The 22,467-nt window shown below is 36.7% G+C and overlaps 4 protein-coding genes across 7 annotated transcripts; 3 read left to right on the top strand and 1 right to left on the bottom strand.

Moving 5' to 3' along the window:
• The first annotated feature begins 3,414 nt into the window (after positions 1-3,414).
• On the top strand, positions 3,415-10,648 carry LOC126611313 (uncharacterized). Of its 3 annotated transcripts, XR_007618805.1 has the most exons (5): positions 3,415-3,803; positions 3,891-4,662; positions 7,234-10,226; positions 10,313-10,411; positions 10,475-10,648. XR_007618805.1 is itself a non-coding variant. In XM_050279534.1 (4 exons), exons 1-3 carry the CDS (start codon positions 3,772-3,774, stop codon positions 10,222-10,224), a joined length of 3,792 nt encoding a protein of 1,263 aa, XP_050135491.1. In that variant the 5' UTR covers positions 3,415-3,771; the 3' UTR covers positions 10,225-10,226; positions 10,313-10,648. The 3 variants fall into 3 exon arrangements, 2 of the variants coding, with proteins under 2 accessions (XP_050135491.1, XP_050135490.1); XM_050279534.1 differs by having other exon boundaries at positions 7,237-10,226; positions 10,313-10,648; XM_050279533.1 differs by having other exon boundaries at positions 10,313-10,648.
• A 94-nt stretch (positions 10,649-10,742) lies between these two features.
• LOC126611316 (HVA22-like protein f) lies at positions 10,743-12,329 on the bottom strand. 2 transcript variants are annotated; one of them, XM_050279537.1, is made up of 5 exons: positions 12,179-12,329; positions 11,809-11,835; positions 11,578-11,700; positions 11,153-11,342; positions 10,743-10,987 (listed from the first exon to the last, which is right to left on the bottom strand). In XM_050279537.1, exons 1-5 carry the CDS (start codon positions 12,223-12,225, stop codon positions 10,979-10,981), a joined length of 396 nt encoding a protein of 131 aa, XP_050135494.1. In that variant the 5' UTR covers positions 12,226-12,329; the 3' UTR covers positions 10,743-10,978. The 2 variants fall into 2 exon arrangements, with proteins under 2 accessions (XP_050135494.1, XP_050135493.1); XM_050279536.1 differs by having other exon boundaries at positions 10,743-10,995; positions 11,096-11,342; positions 12,179-12,328.
• A 2,635-nt stretch (positions 12,330-14,964) lies between these two features.
• Positions 14,965-19,040, top strand: LOC126611314 (zinc finger BED domain-containing protein RICESLEEPER 1-like). Its single transcript, XM_050279535.1, has 2 exons — positions 14,965-15,152; positions 16,780-19,040. Exon 2 carries the CDS (start codon positions 16,807-16,809, stop codon positions 18,778-18,780), a length of 1,974 nt encoding a protein of 657 aa, XP_050135492.1. The 5' UTR covers positions 14,965-15,152; positions 16,780-16,806; the 3' UTR covers positions 18,781-19,040.
• Positions 19,041-19,416: 376 nt separating this feature from the next.
• On the top strand, positions 19,417-21,138 carry LOC126611806 (uncharacterized). The gene is made up of 3 exons (XM_050280159.1): positions 19,417-19,436; positions 20,503-20,733; positions 20,890-21,138. The coding sequence occupies exons 1-3, from the start codon at positions 19,417-19,419 to the stop codon at positions 20,990-20,992; spliced, it is 354 nt and encodes a 117-aa protein (XP_050136116.1). The 3' UTR covers positions 20,993-21,138.
• Positions 21,139-22,467: the final 1,329 nt, after the last annotated feature.

Genomic DNA, 22,467 nt, shown 5'->3' with positions numbered 1-22,467 from the left:
AAGGATTCAAATTTTTATATATTTAGTGATATCAAAGGAGAAAAATTTGAAAGTAGAATATCGAGTGCAAAATGTTTTAACTTGAATTAAGTTATATAATAGGTCAAATATAATAAATTAGTATTGCACTTGTAGTTATAAGAATTGAATTTAAGATTTCTCACTTACTGTGAAGAAAAAAATATCACTAACTCGTAGTATCCAATAACAAATACTCTTAGCTACTTGAATTGTGAACTCCAAATTTTTACTTAGGTAATTCCAAAGGTGTTAGACAAGAAAATTGTTTATGTTGTCCCCTTGGCAAACCAACAACAAAAACAGCAAATAAATGAACAAACTAACTAGCTTAACTTAATTAGTGACCAACTTAAGTACAGTCGCGTATGTTCACGCGATGCCTTTCAACGTCTGTTGTGTTGATTTTAGCTTTTGCCTGCGTCGGTAGCAGAATCCTTGTTGCTTATGGTTACAAGAATAACCGAATATGGTGTTGGTGGTGTTGACAACTTTTTTAAGAGCAACGATTAATATTTTCCTTATTCTTTTATACTCTTATCATATACCGTCCAAAGGTTAAAATGAAAAGGATTTGTATTACCATTGTTAATTAAAATGGATTCCTTTTAATTTAATTCTCTTTTCTATTTTTTCATATGAGTGGGCGGGGATATAAAAGTGAAAATAATGAATATTCTTAATTAATTGAGCTACCACTTCTTTTAAAATTTTCATTGAAATCTTACCACACACATGCATACTCAATCAATTACATAACATATAACATTATATGCCACCTTGGTATCTAGGATTGGGTTGGATTGATTAATGTTTACTTTTACATTTTGTTTAAGTTTGAGGTAGAAGATGAATTAGCCTTGAACGATATATTTCCTAATCTTTTAGAACCAATCCTTGCATGTGGTCTAATATCTTAATTGTTGGGTTTCTACCCATGCGTGTTAGGTTCAAATCTCCCCCTCCCTTGAATTAATGTAACAGTTTTGAATCCTCACCCCTCCTATAATAGTAATAATTAAAAAAACAAAATATATACTAATCCATTTAATTCCTTCTACTTAAAAAAGTAAATTATTCATGCAACATATCTTAATCATCACTCGATTAGGTGCGCTCCATAATATTTCTCATAATTGAATCGACTATTTGCTAGTTTATAAATGATCATCCTTGCAAAATTTTATTGAAATTGGAAGACGTTTAGTTATTTAACTGTAACCGTATATAGTGTTGTTAATAAACCATGAAATGTTCACAATAACGACTAAAGTCTAAAGGCTAAAGGGCTAAATGATTTATAATTTGATTGAATTTTTTCAAGCATGATCAATGAGAACCTAATATTGAAGGATTTGAATCATGAAATTACCTTGTGGAGCGGACCCAAATGAATAAATAGTGTCTATTAAATTATTGATTGGTTAGCTAGCATTTGAGAGCGGAGCGGACCCAAATGAATAAATAGTGTCTATTAAATTATTGATTGGTTAGCTAGCATTTGAGAGCTTTTATATAGTAACAAGTGTTGGAAAGAATTCGCCTATGTTATAATGTTAATACATAATGACAAAGTTTTTTATTGTTGTTAGGAAACATAATAATAAAACCACGAGCTGGTGGCCTAATAGTAAGGGACGGATTACGAAGCTTTCTTCAAACTAAAAACTAGAGTTCTTGGGTTCAAAACCTGCTGCTGGTGTGGAAGCCAGACTTGTGGCCAAGGGGAGGTTGAAATGCCTCTGTAAGTCTTCCCGACCCCCGAAAGGGATGGATTATCGTGACTTGCCACCAGTTGTCCCCTTTTTTTTTTTCTTTTTTTTTTTTTTGCAAAAAAAGGAAACCTAATGATAAAGTTAAGGTCAAAATTTAGGGTTTAGATATAAATACTAAATGTATAGACGGATAATGAATGCTAGTTGACTAAATTTGTAAATTAAATGATGTGTCATTAATAGAAAATAATCACTTTAATCAACACTTAAGTAATAATCCAATCATTAACTTTCATGTTATTTAATTTACAAAATTTTGTCTACAAATTTAGTCTTCTTACCCAAATATTATATTTACAAAAATCATTCAATTTGGAGATCTTTTAACCATTCATATACAACAAACAAATAAACGGTCAGTCATAAAGATGCTACTTAGACCATCTTCAACCGAAGGGTCCAGAGGGCCAGAGGGCCGAAAAACTCCTGAAAACCATCCCCAACTGAAGGCTAGGCCAAATGGCACATGAGCCCCACTGGACAAAAAATGACCAAAGGACCAACCGGCTGGCCCAAATAAGCTAGCTAGCTAGCCCAAATGAGCTAGCCAGCTAGCCCTGGGCTGGGCCATAAATTTGAGTATTTCTGTTGGATTTAACCAACAACAATATAAATATAATGCTAGGCCAAATTTTCAAATGCAACGGCTAGTTACCGTTGGATTCAATTTTTTTTAGGCCAATTTTTTTTTTATGAATTTAAAAAATTTAAGTTAATGGTGTTTTTAAATTTAATTTGTAGTTTTTAAATATAAGTTGTAGTTTTTATATTTAAGTTGTTGTAGTTTTAAAATTTAAATAATAAATTATGTTTGGCCATTTGGCCCTCTATTAGAGACGGTTTTTTATGATAGGGCTAAAACGAGCCATCTGACTAGCCTTAGATTGGAGATGACCTTATTACCAAAACCGTTAATTAGTTTAACACGCATGGATGACTACACAATTTTCAAACTTAATGAATTTTTGCATATATAATCTTTAGATAATGATAGAGAATGAACAAATTCGATTACAATGTTCTTGCAGTGAAAATATATTAATCTTAAGTGAAAAAACAAATAAATTTTTATGAGAAAATACAAATATTATCCAAATGAATCTTCATGGGGAATGCATATTTTATTCATATTCACTTACACAGGTTCTTTATGCAAAAGTTTATTTACTAAAAAATGGAATCTAACTATCAAACGTTACATTATTATAATTCATAAATATGTTTTAAAAATATGATTTTTTTAGCATTTTCTATTCATATATAATAACATGAATAAAAAAAAATAGAAATATGGTAAGTGCGTGGGGGATGGGGATGACACAGATAGGGTAGTTGTGTTCGGTCACTTTAGCGTTTTGGTAGGGGTCTCTCAGGTCGCTGTCAGTCATAATAAGGGGGAAGCAAAGCACAGTGCTTCTAATGCTCAGGAGGGAGGAAGTAGGATTCTCTTTTTTTTTTTTTTTTTTATTTTATTTTATTTTTCTATTTGATCAATCACGGTTAATTTATGTTAATATTTTATATTAATTTTTTTATAGTAAGATAAAATAAGATAATATAAGAAGAAGAAATAAAAGAAGATGGAAAGAGGAGGGAAAGAATCCTAGTCCAAGAGAGAGACATCGACAAAGAGAAAGGAGAGATAGAGGAGAGAGAAAAGAAATACCACCACCTCTTCAGCCCATGAGTAGAACAGTACTGCTCTTCAGTTTTCAGTCTTCAGTCTGTGTGCTGCTGTCTGCCCTTTTCCTTCAGTCATTCCCTCTCTCGAGCGGGAAAAATAAAAAAATAATAATAATGCTATACACGCACAAACCCAAAGAAAAAAGAAAGCAGGAGAGTAAACAATATGTATATCTCTCTCTCTCTTCCTTTCTCTCTCTATCTCTATCCTCTAAAGCTTTTTATTCTCTCTAGCTTGTAGCTCCAACCCTCACCCCATTTCCTCCTCTTCTTCTTCTCCAGAGATTAAACGACCATGGCTGCTGCGTTTGATGGCTTCTCCATCCGGTAAGCTTGCTAGCTATTTCAAATTTAGCAACTCTGCTGTGCTTTGTTTTTTGCCGCTCTTAAAAATTTGTTCTTGTTTTTTTGTAGAGAATATGCAGCGAAGATGCGAACCGTGGACGTTCTGAAATGTTATCCCTTCACGGTTGCGGACATACACGACGACGAAGATACGAAGAAGAAGAAGGAAGCAGAAGCGGCGGCGTTACTTCCTCCGATGACTGTGACCAAGTTCAAGTGGTGGTCCCACGAGTTCCACCGCTTGAAAAGATCCAGCACAAACCAAGAGGTACTGACCCTTGTGAACAAAGAAAGCTCAGATATTCCGAGAAACGACATCGAGTTCACTGCCGTCGAACGAAGACTTGACAAGGTTGTTGCTGCTGATGGTGATGGTGATGCTGAGAGTGAGGAGACCCAAAAATCGTCTGACGACGACTTGTCGTCTTTGGTTTGTCCGGTTTGTAAAGATTTTGCTGGGGCTACCGTGAACGGTGTAAACGCCCATATCGATGGCTGTCTTGCGTTGAGGGATGAGCGGAGGGGGCAGATGAGGAAGGCGAAATCGAAAGCTCCCAAGAAGAGATCGATTGCTGAGATATTCGCCGTGGCCCCGCAGATCCAAACGCATGAAGAAGGAGGTCTTTGTGGAATAGATAAAGTTAATGGAGATGATAATTGTAAGGTGTTGGGTGAGAGTGGCAGTGTTTTAAAGGCAACAAAGAAGGTAAAGAAAAGGCAGAAGGAGAAAAGGAAGAAGGAGAAAAGGGTTTTGTCATTGGAGGAGAACAACAACGACAACAAGAAGTTCAAGAAGAAGAAGATTAAGAAGATGAAGAATGAGGGGTTAATTGCAAACAAGGTATGTGATCAACTTTTCATACCATAAAATATTGACTAAGCAGTTGGGTTATGTGTGTTTTTAATAATTATACCATACGATTGTTGTTAAATTTGATTACTGTAGTGATAGTTTGATTACTTTGTGCATAAAATTATACTGCTAAAAAAGCTGGGAGAAAACACTGTAATTAGTTTGAAGGGAATGAGTGCGTTTGTTGTGATTGTACCTTGTGTCTTATGGGTTCTTATTTATTGGGTTATGGAGGGAGAGCGTGGTGATCCAACTGTACAGTAAGGATTCAGCAGCAAAATCGATTTTATAGGGTGGAAGATTCTTCTTTACCTTGGTTTAGCAAGTGTATAATCCTAGCTAGGCTAATGATGCTGTCCCCCCCACTGTTTGAGAGTACTAGTCTCTTGGGCAAAATAATATGCTCCAATTTTGATCAGATAGTAATGAAATTTATATAGATTGATAGGATATTGGATTTAGATTGAGAATACGTATGGAGAACGGGTTTCTGATCATCGGGAAATCATGTGATATGAATGGTTAACATATAATCATATATATCAGGTAAAGTATGGGCATGTAGTAGTACTGTTGTTTAATTTGTGTGATTTCTTGGTGCTGCAAGAAATTGAGAGCGCATTATTGGTGTTTGGACTTGATTTAATTTGGAGCTTCTGGTTGGCTTTGGGGATTAATTAGATATCGTAGACCTTGGAATATCTAGAGTACTGGATCTTGTCTGCTCCTTGGTCTGATATGGCTTGGAAGAATATGAACACCCAAGACTTGCTAGCTATATATATCAGTACTGGGAAGTCGAGAGATTTCAATATATGTATCACTTTTATGTAGTGTGTGAAAGGTTACAGCAGTTATGGAGGACTGGTTTGGAATGTTACTCCAGCTATTCAATAGGGGTTTGGTCAAGTAAATTTATGCCAGGTCCATATGCTGGTTTATGATTAGATCGCATGCCTTGAGGAGATAATCGATCAGACATTGAATCAGTGATCAAATGGGCTGTCGTATTTGATTCGATTTATCTGAATGTCGTAGATTGGTGGAATTATGAATGCTAGATTTATCTGCCTTCGGGATGGCATTTTATGTCTAGTGGGTAGTGGGATATTTTAGAATCGTTTGGAAGGATCACTCACAATAAGTGAAGGGAGGGCTTGCAGATAATGCATGCTGGTGATTTTGCATTCTTCTGTCATCATATGATCACAAGAATGTGACTCGAAAGGTGAAACATCTTTTTAGCATGGATAATATCTTGTTAAGTGGAGATTATTCTGCACATGTTAGCTTTTTGGCTGGATATTGTGTCTTGAAATCTTGGAATTAGTTAAGAAAGAGAGATTGAACGGGAGTTTGTCCTTGTATTTCAATTTAATTTCTTGGTCTGAACAATCTTTGTGGCATGGCTAATAGTTCGAAACTTCGAAAGGATTATAGTGATACTAAAGAATGATATTTCAGTACCACGGAAGATTAGTCTAATTGTTCAAAGATAAAGATGATGGATTCCTCTCTGCAGAATTAATAACCATGTAAAAATTCTAAAATTGAAGCAATCACTTCGATCTTGTGATCTGGAACAATCTCACATAAAGTTTGACCTAGCTGTGTGTGATGTCATTGGTTCCTAGCCTCATTATCTTACTCTAAATTCTTTAGTTAATGAGACTCTTTCAAGAGAAGCATGGAGAATAAGAATCTGAACTGTTCTTTCTTGAATCAGCTATGTCCATTGAAGGTTTAATGTTGATGTTTCGATTGAGAGACATTGTTTGGACAAGAGCAGTCTCTGGGAAACTATATAATTGCGATATGATCTGATAAGCTATATTAGTGTCTTAAATCAGCTTTGGACAAGATAGAGAGGTATATATATGATCTGACAAGTTACAAGCCTTTGTTACGGAGTAGGAAAAATTTCATCTTATTTGCGATGCAGCTAAATCTCGAGACTGCTTTATCTGTATATATGGTAGAATGACTTCAAATTGTGATTGGTTGACGGATCTATTTGATGGAAAATATCAATCTGCAGTTGAATATTAAAGTTTGTCTTTCGGTCGGAGAAAATTAAAGTATTAACTGTTGGTTGAACAAACTTCAGCTGGGGTGGTGTTTTATTAATCTTCTTGTCATTTTGCTCTTTGTTCATTGGAATTTATGGAAAAAGGATTTGAAAAGAGTGTTTTTTTGCGTTATGCTAGTTGATTTCTGCTGGAATTTCAGTTTTTCTTTTTTGTCAGAAAGATATACTAGTGCTTTAAAATGGATCGGATAATCAATACCTTTAAGTGACTATAAACTTATGGTACGGCAGTCCAAAATACTTGTTGGTTTAGAAAGTCCGTTTGCATGTAAGAGTGCTGTTAATCCAGTAAATTCTGATATTGTAGCTAAGAAACTAATTTCTAATGCTTAGTTTGTTAACTACGATTGAATGTTTATGATCAATTTATACAAAGTTTTACTGAAAGAAAGATATAGATTTATATAAATTTCTTGTTTTGTTTTAAGAATTTGTATGTGACGGTGTAATAACTTTCTTGTATGAATCAGCAGCATTCTTGCAAACTTAAATTGCAAAGTTCAGTCAATTTTGCCAAAAAGCTGAATAAGAGGTGTGCAGTGGATGTTTGGAATTCCGTAACTGTTCGTGCAAGGACACCAAATCTCAAATGTTTATCTGCAAGGAAGCGAAAAGTTGCTCAAATATCGAAGTCGTTTCCTAAGCATAAAAACCCAGTGTTTGCCGTTCACGGCATTCTCAAGAATCATGATGCTTGTGGGCAGAACTCCACTTATTGCGGCATGCAAAGTGATAGTCAATCAAATCCTTGTGAGATTCAACATTCAGAAAGGCATGTCAGGTTTTCTGGAACGGATCACATACTTAGTCCAAGGAATAATGGAGTGTCTTCCTTTGAGAATAATTCAGATTCCTTTGCTAGTCCATCTGAGAAGGACGAGTATGCTGACAGTAATAAAGAAGCAACCCCCGTGGAGGTAGACAGAAGAGAAAATGATGTTTCAATTGGCATAGATATTGGAACCGAGTCTTGCAGTATAATCGGAAGGAAGGAATTGCCTCTAATTCCTGATCATGTTAATATTCCTAGTTTTCTGAGGCCACATATGACTCATCAAGAAAAAGTAAAGCATTTGCCAGATAAATCTGTGCCTTCAAGTAGTTTTGCGACTGAAGATAATAATTTAGGTATGTTCGACCAAGTCTACCCTACCCCCACACATAGACCTGCATATTCTGGCATTCCAAGACCGATTTGTTCTCTAGAAGAACCCTGCATAAGTACTCAAGGAGCTACTGTTTCCAGAGATTTTGAGCCCAGTGGAAAGATTGATTGTGTCGTACATCCTATGCACGGAGCTTCTGCAATGAGTTCAAAGGAAAATACTGGAGCATTTCCTGTCTCTTCTTCATCTAGTTTCAGTTTCAATGAGAATGCAAAGGGGAGGTTTCCGTTCCTGTCACAACCTGATATAGATAAATTCAGCGGTTGTGGTCTGCACTCCCAATCAGTATGTCCACCTGTGAACTTGATGGGTGGCTCATATCCCTTTCCGGAGTGGAAACAAAGAGCGGTTACATATAGGGAAAGGCGTGCAGATGAGGACTTTGTTGGTTTGCCTCTCAATTCACATGGTGAGCTAATCCAGTTGAGGAAGACGAATGCTATACCAGGGTTTTCCAGTGGCTTACCAATAGAGAATTTTACCCACTTAACGAGTATGAGTAGCTTACCAGCGCAGAATTTTACCTGTGTACCAAGTACGGGAGATTGTTCGACTCCATACAACAAGCATTTTTTGGAAAGAGAACTTCCAAATGACCGGTTGAACTTCTTTCCTATGCAGAATTATGTTAAAGAGAATCCTAGGTCACATATTCAAGATTTGTTTGGTGCTACTTACTTGCAAAATACTCAAAGAGCAGATATACATCAGCTTGATTTTGAGAGCAGAAGCAGCCACTCTTTTCGTCCACTTGTTTCAGACCGAAACCTGATGAATGTCTCTATCAGTGGACGCAGACAATTTGACCAGCTACAGAACCAAAAGATGCATGGAATGATCTCTACGGAAATTTCAGGCCACACACCATTGAATGCGAATCAACCAACAATGCGGTTAATGGGAAAAGATGTGGCAATTGGTAAAAGTAGCAAAGAGATTCAAGGGTTTGAGGATGGAAAAGTGTGGATGGATAAGGAAATTATAGCAGAGCATCGTTCTTCAAGTACTGCCTTGGATACTTTGTCGTTGAACAGGAATTTCCAGCAGAACTGGTTTCCATGCACAGCATTGGGAAAGCTGAAAGAACCTGCTGCGCAGTCATTTGAAATTCACAGAGAATATGCCCCACAACAAAATTTAATGATGAAAGCTCCAGAGTCTAGATTTCCCCACCCCTACCGCCACTGGCAAAGCAATTCCATGTTTGAAAATGGCAGCCTTACCGCCGACAGATGTCCAAGTTCTAATTTGATCCGTTTTTCTCAGTTGCCTGATTTGCCTGCAATGTTTAACGGGCCACCTAACTTCCGGGAGCAATTCATATCTGGAGCTGAATCTCTACAAACCCGACAGTTTGGCTCTCGACTACCAGTATTATCTGCTCCTCTGAATACTTGTGGGCATGGAGTTTTAGGACCTGCTGAACTCAATTACAAGCAGGATCCACCTTATTTTGCGAAATCATCAATCGGCTTGCCTATCCTGAATCCCAAATGTAGAGAAAAGAATGTGGAGTCATCGTGGTTTGAGAGCTCCTCTAAGGGCATGCCCCCTTGGTTGTTACATGCAACACTGCAAGTCCCAAATGCAGCTTCTCAATCTTTTCCAAATGTGGATAGCAGACACCATCAGCATATTGGGCCAACAGCTAATTTTTTTAGCACACATCATTCTTCGGAAATTTCTTATCCTCGCAATTTCTTGACCTCTCATTTTCAAGTGAGGGAGAATGCACCTACTCCAGCGACTACTGGTATTCCTCTTGCTCGAGCCATTCAAGGTGTAAATCCAAAACCAACCTCTGCCACCAACATGGACAGAAACAGAATCAAGATCAAGGATCCCTATCCCTTCAAGAAAACCAAGAGACCGGCTGTGAAAGCTGTAGATTCAACAAAGGCTCCCGACATGGTGCGCTTAGAAACGCAGGAAAAGTTGCGTACTGCTGCAGGATCATCAAGAAGGAACATTTTCGATGAAATGCAGTCTAATTTGAGAGCACTTGACCTTGACTCAAGTTGGAAGAAAGAAAGCGATTTGGGTTGCAGCCAACATGATTTTCAAAAGGCTAGATTTGAACCCTATGGAGTCGAGTCTTCCAAAACGGACAGCTTTGTGAGAAGTACAGGCCCCATTAAACTTAGTGCAGGAGCAAAACACATCATAAAACCCACCCCAAATGTGGATCAGGATAACTCCAGGTCAATCCATTCAACAATTCCCTTTGTTGCGGTAACTAATGGTTTCAGAGAACCACAACCTCAGAAGAAAGCAACAAAGATTTACAGGTTTTAGAAGTAAGTCTTTTAAACCGGTTATATTTTCCTTTCCGCCGCATCCATTTTTCTGTCAGATGCTTATAACGGTTTTGTGACTGCAACAGGTTCACTGCTTAGGTCAGGATACAGGAATGTTCATGTATGAATGCCAAAAGCAGCATAGTTCATAGGATTTTCGGTCGCTCCGCTTGCAGTAACACTAGTATGAATGCCAAAAGCAGCATAGTTCATAGGATTTTCGGTCGCTCCGCTTGCAGTAACACTAGCCAAATTAACTGTTGGAAACTTTGTATTTTCACATCTGTTTCTTAAGCCATGTTACTCTTCACGTGGGATCTATAAAATATGACCGTGTAATAGTAGATTATATGCTTTTTCCTACAATTTAATTTAGTTCTTTTCAGACTACATCCTTCTGGGTCTGAAATTCTACTGGGTGATTCCTGTTTTGTTGAGTGTATTAAAAAATTCTAGCCCCTTCATTAGCAGGGAAATTTTGGCCATTTTCCCCGAAGTTTTTGGTACTGTATGCAATGGAAATTTAAAATTTGTTGTATTTCTTCAAATTACACATTTTGGACATGCATTTTTTACTTACATTACCAAAGTGATCATGAAAAGAAGGTTAAGAGAATTAGAAAAGTGGGTAAACATAATTTTCCATTCATATAAACAAAATATATAAGACCATATGCCTATATACAAAGACTAGAATGCACATCTTCTCTATATGTTCGTAGCTTCATAGTTGCTGCATGGATCAATACCTCCTAGCTTCTCTTTCAGCCTGCAAAATCACACATTCATTAGTGAACTTAATCTTACCTAGAAAGACTTTAATAGATATTAATTCTTCTGTGATGATCGTCATTAGTGTTTGTACGTACTGCTTTGACGACTCTTTCTAAAGCTTCAACTCCATATTGATCGATGTAGCGTTCGACATACTTCCTTGCGTCGAGGCTCATCATTTGCAGGACCTTCTTCTGATTCGCTGGATAGTTTGAGCTCAAATGGTCTCCAAGCTTCACATACTTCCTCACAACGTTCTCATAAACATAGGCTGCCCCATTGAAAATTGGCAGCACCAACCACATGCAAAATAACAGCTTCATATAGGGCCATATTGGAATCCTATAAATGCCAATGTCCAAACAGATGTATAGTTTAATCAATAGTTTTATGAATAATTATTAGAAAAATGTGTATCAGAATAAAGGAAAATGATTTCCGAATTCTATTTTTCTCCTCATATATGCACTCATTTCTTTTATTTATTTGTCAGATTAAATAAATGGAATTAGAAAAAAACGACAGTGCGAAATCACCTCCCTAGAGTAAATGTGCATGCAGTGTTTTGTTGACATACCAAGCTAGTACTTTCCAGAAGGATAGTTCGAATAAGGTTATGAAAGAGTATATAACCCAATACGGTAGCCACTGCTGTTCGTCGAGTGCTGAGGGGCTCTCGATTGCTCTCATTGATGCATACCTGTTCATGCATGATTACGAAATGGAAAGAATAAATATATAAATAAGTTAATCACTCAATTCTAGCTGATTATTTCCCCTTTTCGTCGATTATTAAGAATTTACTTACAATGGATAAAGAAGCATCACTCCTGGCCTGCAAGAAGATCAAAAGCAAACATCTCAAGATTAATCTGTAGAAATGAAATATCAATTAGTAAGTTCCGGTTACGATAATCAAAATACACACACACACACACACACACACACACACCAAATCAAGATTAACATATAAAGATGAAGCAGTGCGTGCTTAATTATTATACGTGGCATGGAAATTGACATTTTTCAGACGAAGACACCATGCATATAAAACATTTTCTGCACTTTTTGTAATAGACATGCATGTCACATTAGTATCGATGTATGGAGGACATAATAATAAAACAATAACAAGAATAAAAACATATGATATTTTAGGTGTGTCTTTTGCAACATACCCGATTATTGTATCCAAATTTTTAGCAATGGCTCCAAGAACACCCATGCTGAAACACTACAATTTGATCTGGTTTGCCCGCTCGTTTCTTCTAACAAATTAACCCTGAAGTGTATGAATAATAATTTCCTGAGACAATGGTCGATGGTGGGAAGTACAAGTCGTGTATTTAAAGGTCTGTGGATTGTGAAGTTGAATTCATCATGAAACCAAAGTAAAGAATTATTGCCCCATCAAAGGGTTTTCTTTTGCTGATCTCAATTGCATTGGCATATATACCTTAGCTAGCTTTTCTTTCTCTTGAAACTTTATCTCCCTTTTAAAGCTACTTTTACGTGCGTTCATTAGCATCTTATAACATACACATTTCAGTTTTTCTTATTATTTATGACATAAATATTGGTTATAAAGAAGAATTATAATTACAAGGATTTTTATTTATTAGAGATGCATTCATAAATTAAAGGCTTTGAAAAACCAAGACCCCAAAGATCACAAACTTCATGCTGCAACCTCATGAAATTTTATTGATTCGTCCTCTAATGTTTAATACGTTGCATGTTTAAATATATATATATATATATGTGCATGATAGAGTTAATAGATGTATGGATTTAATTAGTACAATAAAATGCACGTTACTAGAATATCATGACTCAAAAAATGCACTCAATTACTGAAGAAGTTTTGCATATGAAAATGTATCTCTTGATTTAGAGAAAAACATATATTTTTATCACAATCACATTCAACCTCATATACTGATTAGGTGATTAGTTTTAATGTGCATAAGTTAACCCCAAAAAAAAGTGCATAATTACATTTGATATATATTTTACTTTAGGAAGAAATAAATAATGGAAAAAGGGGATTAAAAGTTGGTAAAATAGAGAAAATAAAAGCAGAGGAAACCCTAAGAGCAGTTCCACCGTGGGAAATGCCCCCCCCCAGACAATACACTATGCTATCCACCCAGTGAACAATAACTATCCTTAATGAATAATAACCACCTTTTGCATCTCCACCGTTGCACTTCAATAGCCCTGACAATAGCCAATAAAATATTACTATTTTTTTTATTTATAATTAATATTATATTATTTACTTTGTATAAATTAATATTATATTATTAATTATATTAATATTATAATTAATATTATATCTTTCTCCTTCTTCCTTCTTCTCTGCAGATTTCCTTCTTCCTTCTTCTCCAATTATGTGTCTTCTTCTTCACTTCCTTCTTCCTTATTTGTTTGTTTATTGGAAAACTTCTTCAATTATGCATGTTCTGCATCTTCTCCGACAACCATCTCCGAGGAAGTCACGGCGCCGGCTTTGGGAAAGCACGACGCCTGCTCCAGGAAAGCCCACGATGCCGACTTGGCCTTTAAAGACGACGGAGCTTCCAAGGACGACCGAGGTCGAGTAGCTATAAGGTTGAGGCCCAGAAATGCAGAGGAGATGATGGCTGACGTTGCCCTGCGTCATGGCCTTCGGGCTCTCAGGCTGGCAACTCCTGCTGGGCCTCTCCCTCAGGCCCGTTCAGGCTCCATCGCCAGCACACACTGGACCTCCCCACTCGAGCTCTCTGGCCCTGTTTGAGAGCCAGTCCATCGGGCAATAACCCATGGTGGAACTACTCTAAAGGTGGAGTTGGAGCTGTGGAGGTAATAAAAAGCGACAACATATCAAGGCACGTGAGAGTAGGGCCTTCCTTAATAATTCCAAAAGCTTTCATCATTACATGTACTTTGTCCATTCATCAACTTTAACTTGATGTAACACCAACATGTTATGTCATGTAAGACCCAAATCTCACAACACCGTCCACTGTCGGAGGCCTAAGAGCTGGAAACCAAAGGGCAACACCTGAGTTTGTGGCTATGGTTCTCCCAAATATTAAACATCCAACTAAGAATTTGCACACACGTTCAATTTTTGAGTTGTAAATTCTTCTCTTCTCCCTCCCAATGAAGAAGTACCAAATAGGGTTTGGGTGCCAACTAAAAGAAGAATGAAACAAACGAGTAGTGAAGTTCAGTTGGCGTTTTGCATGTGAATTTTCATAATTTTCCTTGAAAGCATCATATAGCAAAGCGGAAGAAGAGAGAAGGATATAAACGGAAAAAGGAGGAAGACAAAACGGTGTCTATTGCATCTAACAAATGAAAAAGAATGCAATTATTCAAAACTGTACCATCTACGTGAGCAACTAAGATTAATTGGTCATCAAGCTCCTCATATAAAGGATCCAGAGAGGATCTGAGTCCTCTAGTGCGTGGCAGCCACTCGATCTTCATGTTTGAGACATTTTTCACTTTTCCTTTTTCCTATTTTGTCAAAATGCATATTTGATCATAATTGGGTTACGTATATATGTATTTGATCATAATATGTTTGTCAATATAACTGATTTTTGAAGTAGAAATTAGAATGTATTCTATAACATATAACTTTTGTATGTAAAACAATGTTAAAATTTGAAAACGCTTTCAAATCTTTAAAGAATAGCACTCTCAAACGAGCTTTCTATCTTATTCTTTAACTTTCGTGATATATTTTGAAAAATAAATTTCTAAAATGAAGATTCGATTCTTGTTAAATGCGATGTTGAACCATATTATTATGGCAGACTCATTGTAAGGCTTAGTCAATTCTCACACCCTGTTAATATAGATACTTTTGTTTGTTAAAAAAGAAATAAAAAATAAAAAATAAAAAATAAAAAAATAAAAAAATAAAAAACCACACACAAAAGGGTGGATTAGTAATTGAATTAAAGTCCTTGCTTCGTTACCACTTCCCAGTTACCACTGCTGCGCGCCTTCTTACCAAATTGTTCTCCCGCTTCCATATTTGTCCACACTGCCACTCTCTCTTTCTCAGACAAAACAACCCGCAAACCCTAACCCTAGCGACCCCAATTCTCCTCCGCTCCCTCGCAAAGTCGGCGTCTTTCAGCGTCTCCCTCAACTGTACGTCTCCAAACCCTAATCTCACCATCTCTCCTCTGTTAATTTTGAAACATTTCGTTTTTCTTTTTTTCGGGTTTGAACCCTAAATTGGGTCCGAGTCCGAATGCAATTTGGGGCTTATTTGGTTCTTCGTTTGTTGTGGATTCCTGTATTTTTTTATTTATTTAAATTTATATTGGGATTCCTATCCGAGAACCGCAATTGAGTTCTAAAGTGGGCCCTTTGACCTGTACGGATGGGACCCGCTTGGAGTCCGGGTTGGGTCAGTGGGTTCCGGAATCCGTCTCCGATCCGGCCATTTCCAGAAGCTCGTCTTTCCCAGCCTAATTTTAGGCCTTTCTGAAATCTGAAATGCCCGACCCGCCTTCTCTCTCCTCATGGACCCGGTTCAATCTCGGGTCGAATTTCAAGACCAGACTTAATGTAATGTTTGCTGATAGCAGAAAGCAGAAAGATGCCTTCTTTCTCTCTCTTTTAGTAAAGAATTAGGCATCTTGATGTAATTATGGATTTGTTGCAAACCCGTAAATTTTTGAATTTATGATGCTTGTCATTGTAAATTTTCGAATGCATGTTTGCTATGCAGATTGCGTTACTTGTAGAATGTGCTTGCACCGATGTCGTAGTTATTTTACAACAACCCTTGTTTGGATTATGGTAGAGAGTGAGTCTTCCTGTACTGCATTGTATGTTCTGCAGTTGGCAGGGATGATGCCTTGCTTAATGGTTCATACCCATCAGTTGTTGTAAAACTATCGATTAACTCCTCTCCTCAATCCAACTATTTGTTGTGTGTTTTATTGAGATGACTGTGCACATTTCTGTCCTCAACACATGTGAATTATAACACTCTGGAGTAACCTTTACAATTAATGCCATTTTTCTGCTGAAAAGAAGAGAAGTACATCAGTCATCATCAATCCAAAAAGCTAAATCGAGATTTGTGTTCTTTGAACTGGTTGATGTTGTATTTACACGGGTCAAATCGTGTTTCTCAATTGGGTCATAACATTTCCATATGATACGCCTGTTCCATTCTGTTAGTAGTTCCTTTTCTTTTGCTGTCTAGCTAAGCCTCTTTGAACTGGTTGATGTGTTTTTTTGTTGAGAAATTTGTTACTTTACAACCTGCACAACTTATTACTTCAGTTAATTTTGCACCTCAACATATATTTTATTTAGTGTCAGCATGAGTGTAGGGCATTTGGATAATTGTTTTACCAATTTTACCTATACAGATATGCAACTCTCATGCGTTTGTAAGATTTGCAGTGCTGTCACTTTACATTTTTGGGTTGTGACGCATAAACAGAAGCCTGCCACTATTTTTTTGTCATGTAATTGTTAATCATAACTGTGAGACTATTATTAATCCTTTTAGATTGTTTCAACTTCTGTTGTGTGAAAATGCACGGGCAAACATTTGTAATGTTTTTCTTTTTAAATAAAAAAACATATGTTGTCTTATGAAATTTTTATTGAGGGAGAATTGATAATTTAAGAAAGGTTGGTAGTCATATCTTTGAGTCGACTTCTTGTTTTGGTTTTTTCTTGTCCTTTTGGGTTAGTAATCCTGCTACTAATAATATATATATATATGTATATACATTTTTTTTTTGATGTGCAGGTACTGGTGAAGTACTAAGTCAATGCAATGGATATGTCCAATGCGGTGAACATCAAATCATCCAGATTAAAATCTGTCGTGTGGAATGACTTTGATAGGATTAAATTGGCTGATAACACATGTATTGCTGTTTGTAGACATTGTAAAAAGAAACTCAGCGGATCAAGTACCAGTGGGACATCACATTTGAGGAATCATTTAGTTAGGTGTCAGAGAAGATCTAATCTTGGCATACCTCAACTCTTTGCAGCAAGAGGAAAGAGAAAGGAAGGGACTTATTTCAACTTGAATCAACGGCAGAAAAAGGATGAAGTTATTAACCTTGTGAATATTAGGTTTGAGCAAGAGCAGACAAAAGATGACATCATTAACTATGGAAGTAATAACTTTGATCAAAGGCGGAGTAGGTTTGATCTTGCCCGAATGATTATTTTACATGGGTATCCCTTGGATATGGTTGAGGATGTTGGATTCAAAGTGTTCGTTAAGAATTTACAGCCATTATTTGAGCTTGTTACATCTGAAAGAGTTGAGGCTGACTGTATGGAGATATATGTGAAAGAGAAGCAAAAAGTGAATGATGTGTTGGATAAATTGCCTGGTAGAATCAGCCTTAGTGCGGATATGTGGGCTTCTTTGGATGGTGCTCAGTACTTGTGCTTGACAGCACACTATATTGATGAGTCTTGGCAGTCAAAGAAGAAGATTTTAAATTTTATTGTCATTGATTCTTCTGATACAGAAGACAAGCATTCAGAAATTATCATGACATCGTTAATCGAATGGGATATTGACCGTAAGTTGTTTTCTATGACATTTGATAGTTATTCCACTAACGACAACATAGTCATTAGAATCAAAGACAGGCTGTCCCAAAACAAGTTACTTTATTGTAATGGTCAGTTATTTGATGTACGTTGTGCAGCAAATGTTCTTAATATGATGTTTCAGGATTCCCTAGAAGCACTTTGTGAGATTACTGATAAAATTCGAGGAAGTATACAGTATGTCAAAAGTTCGCAAGCAGTACAAGCAAAATTTGACGGGATAGCTCAACAAGGTGGAGATCAGAGTAAGAGATTCTTATGCCTAGATAATCAAATGCAGTGGAACTCTACATATGTTATGCTTGAAATTGCTTTGGAGTACAGGGAAGCATTTTATCTTTTGCATGCAAATGACGTTGTCTACACAATGTGCCCATCTGATATTGAATGGGATAGAGTTAGTGTCATTACGAGCTACTTGAAGCTCTTTGTTGAGGTTACCGATGGTTTCACAAAATTCAAGTCTCCGACTGCAAATTTGTATTTTCCTGAGCTTTGTGAAGTACACTCGCAGCTGAATGAGTGGTGCAAGAATCCAGATGATTATATCAGTTCTCTCGCTTTTAAGATGAGAAGCAGATTTGAAGAATATTGGCAGAGATGTAGTTTGGGTTTAGTGGTTGCAGCGATATTAGATCCTCGGTTCAAGATGAGAGTGGTAGAGTATTATTATGGGCAAGTTTTTGGCAGTGGCGCTCCAAGCCGGATTTCTGAGGCTATTGAGTGTGTCAAGGCACTGTATAATGAACATTCAAACTGCTTAGCTTCCCTTGATCAAGGTGTGGCTTGGCAAGTAGGTGATGGTTCTCACTTGCCCGGTTCTGAAAGGGAGTCAGGGGATAGGCTGAGTGGTTTTGATAGATATATAGAGGAAACTAATGAGGCTGATGGAACAAAGTCAGATTTGGACAAGTACTTGGAGGAGCCTGCCTTCCCCCGTCATGCACAGGGATTTGACATATTAAATTGGTGGAAAGTTCATGCTCCTAGGTACCCTGTCCTATCTATGATGGCTCGCAATGTGTTGGGAATTCCTGTGTCAAAAGTTGCGATGGACTCAGCATTCAACACCGGAGGAAGAATGCTCGACCGTGATTGGAGTTCCATGAACCCAGGTACCGTCCAAGCATTGATGTGCGCACGAGACTGGATACGAAGTGAACTAGAAAGTTAAATTAGGTCAATTTTGTTTCCTTTAACTACATTTTCGAGATAGATCTTTCAGGTATTCCTGTGCAAATTGGAAAGCCAAATTGTATGGGCCTCGTTTCAGTTCTTCTGCTTTCATTAGGTCTTTCCATCTCTCAGTAAACTCCTCTCCTGGATTATTCCAGATATTGTACATAGAACTGAAATATTATGTCTTAAATTTTACAGAGCTGGATTCTGATGTTAGCGTTTCTATTCAAATTGAAGTTACAAATATTTTTTGCACTCATGATTGTTTAGACCATATGTTTAGTAATGATAATTTAAAGTTACCTTTTGGTTGTTGCAAAGCGAACTTGGCATTTTCAGTTTGTTTATTTATTTATAGAGGGACATGATAAACGCACACCTTGTTTGTTTAATCTTGTTCGTTGTTTTCGTTTGATTTATTTGATCTGACGGCTAGAAATAAAAAGAGGGGTGTTAGGGACTAAAAATAGTGTGGAAATCACTTCTTTATAAATATAAGTTGATATTGGAGAAAGAGAAATTGAACTCATGATCTCGGGTGGAGGAATGGATGTCGCCCTAAGCCCCTAGTCCCATTAATGTGAATAAGAGGTAGACAATTTGGCAGGTTATGCATGATTTAAGAGACCGTATGCCTCTCCATGGTAAATGGTTTACTGCTTATAATTAAACTTCTAACTGGTGTTGTAATTGAAGTTCTGAGCCTTCTGGCTTAAGAAGTGTGCTTTTCTGAAAAGCATTCTGACCACACTTTGGAACTTGCTTGCTTTCTGTATAAGCCAAAAGAAAGAAAGAAGTGAACAGATTATGGTGTGTTTGCCTAGTTCATTGATAAGCCTTTATTCAATCAAACATACAATCTTCAAAAGTAATAAATTCCCTGCAGAATGGGGAAAGAACAACAACATAATAAATTCCAAAACCAGAGCCAAAACAACAACAGAAAACAAAGCTCAACTCAACTCAACTAAAACATGACCTACAAACAAATTAAGCTTCACTTGTTTTGTGGAATAAAAGATATGCATATGTTTACAAAATCAAGTGGTCTTTGAGTAAGGATGTGAAGAACTGTTTCACATTGGAAAGTTGGGAAAAGTGACCTTGGAAGGGCTTGATAAGGTGTTGGGTCACTTCCTCTGTTGCCAACTAATTTTTAAAATGGAACGTCAACTTTGTTTATAATATCAAAACAATTAATAGTTTGCTCACGTGAAGTTTGGCTAAAATTACCAGTAACCTTCCATTGAAAATAAGCCCAATGAGCCCATATTTTCAGAAACCACAGAAAAATAATTGTTCTCTATCCATAACTGGTTTTGCTTCTTTGAAGAAACAAAAGCCCCTTTTCTTGTTTGGTAGGAAAATTTTAGCTGGCTTCAATTGGGAATAAATTCACCATGTTATTTTTTTACCATACATTATTCTAATTTCAGACATCATTTCCACAACATTGTGCTACAAAGGACTTCATAATTTCGCACAGGAGTAGGTTTCTCTCCCTTCCTATTATCATCCCCTTCCCTTCCCTCCTCTCACATATTGTTTTTTGTCTTATTGTCTCAATAAAAAAATCAATATAAGATGTTGACGTGATTAAATCGTAACCGTTCAAATAGAAAGGGAGGGAAGAAGAGAGAGATTAGAGCACTTCCACCGTGTGCTCTAGCCTGAGGGACAGGCACAAGAACATGGCCAAAGAGCCGGAATGATGAAGCCCAACGTGTGTTAGCGATGGAGCCCCGAGCGGGCCCGAGGGCAAGGCCCAGCAGGAGTTGCTAGCCCCAGAACCCAAAGGCCACGTGACGAAGGCTGACGTCTCAATAGCCTTTTCGACCCTGTCCAATCAGGAGCTCATTGGCAGTGACGGAGGCCTCCAAGCAGGTGCTAAAATGGCGCCGCCACGGGGGTTTGAGAGCGAAGTAGCAGATGGGTCGAATTATAGGAGGTAAGAGATTCATTCTCTCGTTGTTTTAATCTCTGCAAGTAAATTCTCAAGCTTTTAGTTTCTGGGTTTTGCGCTTTGCAATCTACTCGGGATTATTCGCTGTAAAACCCTCAATCCGTTTCGGATCGATGAGAAAATTTGAACTTTGAAAACCAGTCAAGGAGGAGTTTCAGTTCAACTTTTTGATTCTGCAAGGGAGCTAATTGCAGCTTATGCATGGAGCTTTTCGAAATGGAGGAGACGGGGTTGGAGGCTTTGAAAAATGTGGAGGCTGAGTGGGATTAGAGGATTAGAAGAGATGGGTTTTTGAAATCTGTTGCACCAATTGGGAGTATTTTGCTGTATCAGGAGATTTGTTATTTTGTATTATTTTATAAATAAAAAATACTAATATTTTATTGTGTATTGTCAAGGCTATTTACGGTAAGGGTGGAGATGCAAAAAGCAGTTACTGTTTATTGGGTGGATTAAATAGTAAATAGTCCGGAGGGGCCTTTGAAACTATGGAGTTTCTCTTAGAAGGGGAGAGAATCATTCTCCTTCTTTGGCACAAGACAAATGACATCATCTTGTGATCATCACTATAACAGCCACAAGCATCAAATCTCAAGGATGTGAAATGTTTTGATCAAGGTTTTTAGTATGCATCAATGTATATATAATATATACTGAGATCTTCACTGTTGGATTCTTTGTTGTTTCTTATCCGCAAATCAAATCATTCATTCATCAAGTACATGTCATAGTAGAGGTTTTTTGTATTGAGTACTTTGTTTTCCAATAGTTGAAATTACCACTTTCATTCACATAAAAGAATTTCGTAGAATTCTGATATTTGGTTGTTTAGGCATTGCCCATTTTTTCTAAAGAAGCCTAATTTTTTAGGAAATGTTCAAATCCATACCAAACCCAGCTTGTAAATCGTATCATTAATTTTGTACCAAGGTCTTTACAGTTCTTCTGGCATACATGTAAAATGAAATTATCAAAATTAGAAGAAAAAAGCACAATGTCCTTGCAAGTTTGTTGTCATATAAATTATACTTCAAGCATTCAAATTCCTCTTTTATGTGGTAGGAATGTGACAGGGTATGTGGCATTTATGGTATTAGGAATAAGCATTGAAAACCTCAGCTTCTTTCACCATCATTTCCAACTTCAAATGTAACATCATTGTAGCATCATCTTGGTCCCTCTCACTCTTCACAATATATCATTGAGAACTTTAACAAAAAGTTCCCGGTATTGTTCATTTTAACGAAAAATCATATTTTTACACTAAAAAGTCAATCTTGGTACTATTCACTTTACTCTTTAATTTGTCATTATCGTTAAAACTCAAAGTTTTCAAGCATTTTTCATTAGTTTTCCTTATATCATTCAATATATAATTATTTATAAATCTTACAAGGGAAATTATACATATACCCTTTCTATCCCCTTCAAAATATATTTGTATGTTGGTTTTATTGAATTTATTCAATTTGATGACCAAAATTAAAGAGAAGTGTGTAGAAGAAGAAAAAAATGGGGTTTGTCTTAGGTACTCCAGCTTACCAGGTAATCTAACATTTAAACAATCTTCACTGTTTGATTTCTTAGAGTCAAATTTTTATTGTTCACTTTTTAGACTACTTAATAATTCTGAACTATTGAAGAAAAATTAAAAAAAAAAAAGTGTCTAGTTATCGTTTGTTTTTTACAATGCATGATGCATTATGGCTACACCATATT

This window comes from Malus sylvestris, chromosome 17 (assembly GCF_916048215.2).
Source record: "Malus sylvestris chromosome 17, drMalSylv7.2, whole genome shotgun sequence".
Taxonomy (NCBI): domain Eukaryota; kingdom Viridiplantae; phylum Streptophyta; class Magnoliopsida; order Rosales; family Rosaceae; genus Malus; species Malus sylvestris.
Note: the sequence above shows the minus strand (reverse complement) of the source record. Positions and strands in the feature narration are given on the sequence as shown.

Excerpts from the sequence above, each read along its gene's own strand:
- LOC126611313 (XM_050279533.1), top strand. The coding sequence starts at position 3,772 with ATGGCTGCTGCGTTTGATGGCTTCTCCATCCG. Across the intron at positions 3,804-3,890 it reads TTTGATGGCTTCTCCATCCG|AGAATATGCAGCGAAGATGC; the intron begins GTAAGCTTGCTA and ends GTTTTTTTGTAG. Across the intron at positions 4,663-7,233 it reads AGGGGTTAATTGCAAACAAG|CAGCATTCTTGCAAACTTAA; the intron begins GTATGTGATCAA and ends TGTATGAATCAG.
- LOC126611316 (XM_050279536.1), bottom strand. The coding sequence starts at position 12,225 with ATGGGTGTTCTTGGAGCCATTGCTAAAAATTTGGATACAATAATCGG. Across the intron at positions 11,701-11,808 it reads GTGATGCTTCTTTATCCATT|GTATGCATCAATGAGAGCAA; the intron begins GTAAGTAAATTC and ends ATGCATGAACAG. Across the intron at positions 10,996-11,095 it reads TAGAAAGAGTCGTCAAAGCA|GCTGAAAGAGAAGCTAGGAG; the intron begins GTACGTACAAAC and ends GTGATTTTGCAG.
- LOC126611314 (XM_050279535.1), top strand. The coding sequence starts at position 16,807 with ATGGATATGTCCAATGCGGTGAACATCAAATCATCCAGATTAAAATCT.
- LOC126611806 (XM_050280159.1), top strand. The coding sequence starts at position 19,417 with ATGCCTCTCCATGGTAAATG. Across the intron at positions 19,437-20,502 it reads ATGCCTCTCCATGGTAAATG|CCCAACGTGTGTTAGCGATG; the intron begins GTTTACTGCTTA and ends GGAATGATGAAG. Across the intron at positions 20,734-20,889 it reads GATGGGTCGAATTATAGGAG|TCAAGGAGGAGTTTCAGTTC; the intron begins GTAAGAGATTCA and ends TTTGAAAACCAG.